Source organism: Arachis ipaensis, chromosome B4 (genome assembly GCF_059453495.1).
Source record: "Arachis ipaensis isolate K30076 ecotype BB chromosome B4, ASM5945349v1, whole genome shotgun sequence".
Classification (NCBI taxonomy): Eukaryota; Viridiplantae; Streptophyta; class Magnoliopsida; order Fabales; family Fabaceae; genus Arachis; species Arachis ipaensis.
The window spans coordinates 27,860,491-27,868,511 of NC_142439.1; the positions used below are offsets into that span (position 1 = coordinate 27,860,491).

An 8,021-nucleotide genomic window follows, 5' to 3' on the forward strand; every position below is an offset into this window, starting at 1 on the left:
TATCAAAATATTTTTTAAAAAATTAATAAGTAAATTATTTTTTTCTAAAATACGCTTCAATAATTTTGTAATTATTAAATTGTGATTTTACCAAAATTTTCGTTAACAATTATAGTTATATTTTACTATTAATTTTTCGATATCAATATATATTATTTTAACATTAAATAAAAAAATTTTGGTAAGATTATTTTTTGATATCAATATATATAAATTGTTATACATATTAACATTGGTAAAATTTTTTTTAATATGTTAAAATAATATATATTGATATCAAAAAATTAATAATAAAATATAAAAATAATTGTTAACAAAAATTTTAGTAATCATAATTTAATAATTAAAAAATTATTAAAGGATATCTTAAAAAAATAATTTAATTATTAAATTTTTTAAAAAATATTTTGGTAAAAATATAATTTAATAAATAAAAAAATAATTTATTAAAGAGCATTTTAGTAAACAAAATTTAATGATAAAAAAATAAAATTTTTATTAAAGGGTATTTTTGTACAAAACAATTTATTTTTTCTTAAATAATGAATAAAGTTAATATTAGTTAACACAAAAAATTTAAAATAAATTAAAAAAAATTTTTAAAAATTATAAAAAAAGAGAATGTACATTTTATAAATAAAAAAAATATCATTTTAATATTTTTCAAAAAAAAACATAGAATTTTTTTTATTAAAAAATATAATAATATTATATATACTAAAAATTAGTTATTAAATTAGTCGTATAGAATATATATTTTAAAAATTAACTACATTTTGAAAATTAGCTATATTTGGTGTCCACGTAAGATTTTTTATAAAAATAATACGATGCTTGCCATTTGCCAATTCACTCAATAAGAAACCAAATGATGCAATACTTCAACTAGTTCAACCCAATTTGGCTTTATTGATTGTTATCCAATGATACAACCCTACCACATTATCCCTAACTAAAATAGTCAAGGCTAGATTTGGTTAGGCAAGGTTAGGTTACACTTTTTGAGTAGGAGAAATAATGTTGAACTAATGCTACTCCATGATGATAATAATAATAATAATAAGAAAAAAAAAAGCACTAATGCTACTGAAGCTCTAGTTATTTTGTTTTATTATATATAAATAATACATGTTGTTTGGTTTGTGAACCTCCTCCAGTTTTCATTCGGATAGGGACATATCACATATGGGTAAAATATATGGGGGATTAGATTCGGTATGATTAGTCTACGCATTCCCAGATATTTTTACCATTAATTTGTAGTATTTGAAGAATTAATTTAATTAATAAAATCTTGTAGAGACGAATTTAAAAAATATTCATCACTAATTAACCATTAACCCAATTAAATTAATAACATTTCTTTCTTGAAAGGGATGCATTCTCTACATACCAAAATCAAAACCCATTTGGACAATAAGGACAGCAATGAAAACTCAAAATGTGGCATTGCTATTTTGCCTTGTATTGATTACTTTAAATACATCAAATAATTACATTCACTAATTAACAACCATAGCTAAACAAAGCCTAAACCAATTAATTAATTAATAAATCCCACAAAATGTGAGAGATCTATGATCTAATCTCAGAGGAAGAAGAATCCAGACACTTGCCATTCTCCCATTGCTTCACAACTTCATTGTATCCCTCAGAAGAATCAAAAGCAAACTCTGCCAATGAGCTTATAGCAACAGACATTCCAGCACAAAGCACCTTAATAGCAACTTCAGCTAATTTTTCCGTAGTCATTACCTCTTCTACTCTTCCAACTTCCACAATTTCCATGTTTCCATTTTCTCGTCTTGAAGCAAACGAGTTCTGCCTAGAATCTTCTCTCAACTGCTGCGAGTAGATCGACCCCATGCCGGCTGCGAAGAAGTCCATGCCATCAAGCACTGCTGTTTCGTGTATGGCGTCTAGTCGCCTTGACCACTGAACACAGAGTCCGAATAACGGGTGAGTACCACTAGAAGTCTGAGGAGAGCATGGTAACTTTGACACGTCAGGCTCGGACCTCACACACCGGAGAAGCCATCCGGCTAGCGCATGGACATAGGATCTTTGCGAAGTAATCCATGACTCGAAGGTGTTTCGCCAGTTTCTTATCTCGAATTCAAGATTTGAAGCCGAACGGGCTAGCCTTGTTGGATCAGTCATCGACATGGAGGAGTGTTTCCTGGCATGTAACTTAGAAGCTAGAAGCATCTTAGCTTCATCTAAGGTTCTCTTCTGCTTCTGATGACATTCTGCCATCACTTTCCACATCTTTGCTAGCCTGTCATTTATTTGAATGACTGAAGAATCAGCACCAGAAATATTTAATGCAATTAAATGCTGTGCTAGTGTACTATATCTGCATCACATAGTGATCTACAACAACAACAAAGCCTTATCCCACTAAGTAGGATCGACTACATGAATCAAATGACGCTATTGAACATTATCATGTATTATGTCTACCATTGAGACTGTTTACACGTAGATCTTATTTGATCACTTTTTGTATGGTCTACATATAGTGATCGACATTATAGAAATTAAATAACAAGAGTAAAGCATAATCATATTGAACTAAATCTATACTTAATACTACCGAAAGTAGTGAGATATTTCACCAATGCTACTATAAGCCAGACCCAGAATGACTCTAAATGCCAGACAAAGATGTATGGAGATAATGATTTTGATGCATACCCTTGTACCAATTCAAGAAGTTGGGGATGAAGCTCTTCATCCCTTAGTTTTTCGATTCTCCTGGAAATAGCTTCAACTGTGTGTATTGAAACCGTTGTCTGCGTATCTAAATCTCTGATGGCTGCTCTTGTTTTATCTGCAGAAGAGGGTTCCTCTCCCTTTACATCTTGGTTCCTAAGTTGCTTCCATTTCTTCTCATATGCCATTCGAACCCGTTCTCCGGCCTGTTGAAGAAGAAAGTGAAGGACGTAGTAAATTAGTGACTAATAAACATCATGACAACTCCATGCCTATTAGGTGATGTCTACAATGTGCATCATACAACAAAGGTTTATACTCATTTCTTAGAAGCATTGTAATTTTTCACGTTATGTTAAAATAATTATGGGATCTTGACACTTCCTCATGGATTGAAGGCTGTGTTACCTTGACTTCATCATAAAGCTTTTTCTCCCAAGCGTTTAACCTGTCCAACGTCGAATGGTGACTACCGGAAATCATACAGTGCCCATCCATGAGATCTTTAGTGCCCTCATAAACTTCTTCTCTAATGCTCGGACAATTTGTTAAGAATCTTGACGAGGAAGAGCGCGAGGATGCTGTTCGGAATAGAGCTTTTGGGTTCAACAACTTCGAGGCTGTAACGAAATTTAATACAAACTATAATTCCTGATAATTCATTGTTCTTAAGGACATGAGAAGTAATCTCATAATTCTAACTAATACAAATGTCTGAACACGAAAACAAAGACGCGTTCGCTGAATGTGAAAAGAAAAACATGTATTAGTTTAATCATACCAGACAATTCATTAGATGTTGGTAAATACTGAGATCTCTTGGCCTCTAACAACACTGAGACATCATTTGCCGCATTGCAGACGATTGTGAACTGAGCTTCAAGATCATTGATCACTTCTGCCATGCTGGTTGGCCTTCTGTTTACATAAACAGTAAAACCCGGCGAGTCTTCCTTAGCTTCTTGCTTACCTATAGCCATTTCGCGACGACTGGATCCAATATGGCCTGCAGCCTGTGATTTCGATACTTCCAGAATTGCACTTCCATTTGCTTGTGATTCTTTGACATCATGCTCAGCTTCAGTTTCAGTTTCATTATCTGTTCCATCCTCTTCTTCCTCCTCCTCCTCCTCCTCCTCTTCCTCCTCCTCGTCCTCATCCTCGTCAACATCTTCAACTAATACTTCTTCTTTGGAAGTGTTTCCATTTTTTCCAATGTTTCCAACGTTTCTGGTTCTTTCTTCAGCCACATTTCTCTTCCCAACATAATCTTCTTGTTCAGTTTCGTCTTCTTCTAGGTCCGGTATTCCCTCTTCTTCTCGGACCTGCCTAAGCCCTCTGTAGTCATCATCCATAATAGTCTGATCAAGGCTACTTCTTGAAGGGTAACCGTAGTTGTCTAACGACGAAAAAGGGTTCCAAAAGAAGTCCCATTGCGAATTCTGAGGCGAAGGGGGAGGGATGTTAGGCCTATTACTTGGAGAATAAGGAAAAATTGAAGGATTCATAGGTGAATATTGCATGCCAAAAAATCCATCATTGCCATAATGATGGTGCATTGGAGAATATGTTTCAACCCGGACCATTTCCGGAGATCGAGGCCTTTCCTCAACCAAAACCGCCGGATTACCACCAGGCCTTAAGTAATTCACTTTCAGTGTAGAATTTGGTCCAACTCCGAACTCAATTGCTGCAGGTGTGAACGATTTTGATGAAATAGGAATGAAGCCAGGGCAAGTCTTCTTCCCAGCTGCAAAAGGAGGGGCAATGACTGTGTCCAACGAGAACTCACGAGGCTCGTCTCCCTCGATGTATTCTCGAAGAGCGGCCGAGACTCTTTTAAGGGATTGGATGTAGGCTATGTGTCCGGTGGCGAAGTGAGTTCTTTGTTCAACAGCTTGTTTGATGAAATTCTTTCTATCTTTGCAAATTTGAACTGCCTCTTCATCTTCCAACCTTGATTGAGAACATCCCATTTCTTAATCTACTCTATGTATGTCTCAAGTTTGCATTGAAATAAAAGAAAATCAAAGGGAATCTTTGAGTCTTCCTTCATATGACACCAAATTCATAAGGAAATCAAAAATATCTGCCATAAAAATCTGAAATTACATCAACATGAGTGAAAATCTAGAAAGAAAAGAGGGGGAAAATGAAATGTTATATTTTATGAATCAAATAAGCCTACTTAACTATCCTAATAGAAGAAAGGTTATGGAAAATCTAGACATGCTTAACATAAACAGGCCTTTCCTCCATGATTTCAAGAAAACCAAGCAGAATGCATTAACAAAGCATGAACCTTTTTCATCTGGGAACTGTTCTTTTTTACCAAGGTGAAAAGAAAAAGGTGGGTGTGTGTGTGTGTGTGTGTGTGTGTGTGTGTGTGTGTGTGTGTGTGTGTGAGAGAGAGAGAGAGAGAGAGAGAGAGAGAGAGAGAGAGAGAGATATGGAAGAAGAAGCTAAAATCCCAAAAATGGAAATAACATAAGAAAAACACAATAAAAGTCACCACTCACCAATTGTAGAAGATGAAGCCCAGTATGCACAAACTAGAATGAAAAAATAAGAAAGAAAAAAATCAGATATCAAGAGATACAATCCAAAAAATGCCAGAAAAAGAAATGAAGATGAAGAAGCTCAAAGGTGGAAAAATGACAAAATAAAAAAGCATAAAAGAAGCTGATAAACACAAAGACAAAGTACCCATTTTTTCAGTAAGACAAGAGTCCAACATTCCCTGACTCAATTTCTTCCCTTTTTTTACCGTTTATATATTAAAGTGCAGCTATATATATAACAGAAAGATGAACCATAATAAAATGCAGGAAAAAAATCAGCAGCACATGTTCATGATCATGGAGAACAATACCTGAACAATGAGGCTGCAGAAGCAAGAAGAGTGTGGTTATGGTTATGGTTATGGTTGTGGTTGTGGTTGTGATCATAGAGAGTGGAATCAGTGGGAAAGAAACACACTGTGTATGAACATAGAAAGAAATAAAGTATGGGAGAAAATAAAAATAAAAAAGCAACGGTCAAAGGCCAAAACACTTATGAGGAAGAAAGAAAAACAGTATACTAAGCAACCACCAAATAAATAAATAAATAAAATAAATAAATATCAATTAAATAAAAAACGTTCAGTTTCGGTTTCAGGTTGGGCAGCTAATAAAGGAGGAAGAACAAGATAGAGAATACGACAACTGCATTTGATAGCCCTTCATGTTGCACCAAATTGCGTGACTGCCACTGGTCCACACCTGCCTTTTTTACTCCATCATTTTCTTGTTATTTCGTTGGAATTTCCATTTTGCTTGTCTTCGTGAAAACGACTGGTCAAATATACCACCATATAAGGTACTAGTATATTTATTGCGATAAAGTATAGAAAATTAGGGTAACTCATATAAATAAATAAATAATTTAAAATTAAAAATTATATAAATGTCTTAAATATTAAAATATAAATAGATTACATGCTATGTCTTAATATTTTTATATAAATCGAATTAATTTATTTTGATTTATGTTATTTACATATAAATTGAATCAATCAAACTCAATTTAGTTAAAAATATAATAATTTAAATTAATTAAAGTTAATTTATCAAAAAAAATAGCTAAAATACTATTAAATCAAATTATTTAAAATCAATTTATAATAACATTTGCCAAGAAAAAAATTATGGATTCGATTTATTAACAAATATATCCATTAGTACTACAATACTACGAATCAATACTTTAATATTTTTTATTAGTGTGACATATCTTCATCCATAAATATAGTAATTTATTTAATAGTAAAAATTAGTACCACTATTATTATAACCAGTTATTATTGACAGAAAAATACGTATAATAAAATAAATATATAATCATTTATTCTTAGAAATATTAAAAATAATTTTTAACAATTTATAACATTAAATAATACTCATTTATATTATTATCCAATATAATATTTTTGAGAATATAATTTTTTAAAATATATTTTTTTAATTTTGATCTACTATGTCTAATTATTTTGGCTAACTTCACATTATTAGAAGAATATTAATTATAAAGCCAATTTTATATTTTTATATGATATATACTTTTAAGAGTGTGTGAAAAAAAATTTTAAAAATTAAAACAAAATCCATACATATAATTAATTTTTTATTTTATTATTAGTATAAATCAATGAAAATTCAACAAAAAGAACTGGTTTTTTTTTTTTTTTTACTTTGTATGCAAGAGGAGTAGGATCAAGTTAGACCATATAAATTAGTTGCATACATTTATCTATCTATATAAATTACTATATTTATATAGATGATGATATGTCACATCAGTGAGGCCGTAGGAATAGCAAAATTTTTCGAGACACGGAGATCCCTGTGGGGACTGCCTTGAATGGAGATCCGAATGTGAAAAAAAAATTTTGCGGAGATGGGAACGGGGGACAAAATTCCCTCGAGGCAGGCGTGGAGACTCGAGCGAGGATTTTCACCCCGTCTCCGCTAATCTCCGAAATTCAAATTTACTTAATTGTCTTTGATAGTTTATTTCTCATATATATTTTTTAGTCATTTCACATGCCATATATATATAGAGAGAGAGAGAGAGAGTGTGTGTGTGTGTGTGTGTGTAACACCCTACCACACAGAGCTTTATGCTTAAGCCGTAAAATAGAGGTGATGTGGTATTACAACCTCTAAAATAAAAAGTATACATATAATAGCAAAAAGAATATAATAGAGTAGGAGTCTTGAAGAATAGAAGAAATAAAAACGCAACGCTCAGAGAATGAGTTAACTTGCATACTAAGAAAAATACAGCTATCAGTTATAAGATAACAAAAGTAAGAATAGAGGGCCAAAGATACAAAATAACAAGCTCCTAACTCAGCCCACGAAGTCAAAGCTGGTCGGAGAATATATACACGTATATATACATATCCAAAACCCAAATTTACATAAACAAAATCCTGTCTCTCCATAAGCCTCTAAGAGGGTCAAAAGGATCAAGTCATGCGGAGAGAAAACTAAGTACGTATATATACATAACAGTACAACAAAATAGCCCGATAACTACTTCGCTTCAGAAGTCCAGACGCCTAGTGAGGTGCCTTTTGACCTGCATCTGAAAAATAACAACATAGTATCGGGTGAGAACTAGAGGTTCTCAGTATGGTAAAGGTGCCACACATATAAGAAATAAGGTCTTGGGAATGCCAGAGGCAATCCTAGAATGCCGACACTCAGATTATTAAGCTTAAAGTATTAAACAGAAACCATGAAAGGTGGTTTTCTAAGAGT

The 8,021-nt window shown here is 32.6% G+C and overlaps 1 protein-coding gene across 2 annotated transcripts; it reads right to left on the reverse strand.

Moving 5' to 3' along the window:
* Positions 1-1,429: 1,429 nt before the first annotated feature.
* On the reverse strand, positions 1,430-5,860 carry LOC107639190 (nitrate regulatory gene2 protein). 2 transcript variants are annotated; one of them, XM_016342636.3, is made up of 6 exons: positions 5,588-5,860; positions 5,235-5,267; positions 3,497-4,817; positions 3,124-3,335; positions 2,698-2,921; positions 1,430-2,278 (listed from the first exon to the last, which is right to left on the reverse strand). In XM_016342636.3, the coding sequence occupies exons 3-6, from the start codon at positions 4,689-4,691 to the stop codon at positions 1,576-1,578; spliced, it is 2,334 nt and encodes a 777-aa protein (XP_016198122.1). In that variant the 5' UTR covers positions 4,692-4,817; positions 5,235-5,267; positions 5,588-5,860; the 3' UTR covers positions 1,430-1,575. The 2 variants fall into 2 exon arrangements, with proteins under 2 accessions (XP_016198122.1, XP_016198123.1); XM_016342637.3 differs by having other exon boundaries at positions 3,497-4,804; positions 5,588-5,780.
* Positions 5,861-8,021: the final 2,161 nt, after the last annotated feature.

Coding starts and splice junctions, on each gene's coding strand:
- LOC107639190 (XM_016342636.3), bottom strand. CDS start 4,691: ATGGGATGTTCTCAATCAAGGTTGGAAGATGAAGAGGCAGTTCAAATT. Junction 3,336..3,496: donor AACATCTAATGAATTGTCTG/GTATGATTAAAC, acceptor ATTTCGTTACAG/CCTCGAAGTTGTTGAACCCA. Junction 2,922..3,123: donor AGCTTTATGATGAAGTCAAG/GTAACACAGCCT, acceptor CTTCTTCAACAG/GCCGGAGAACGGGTTCGAAT.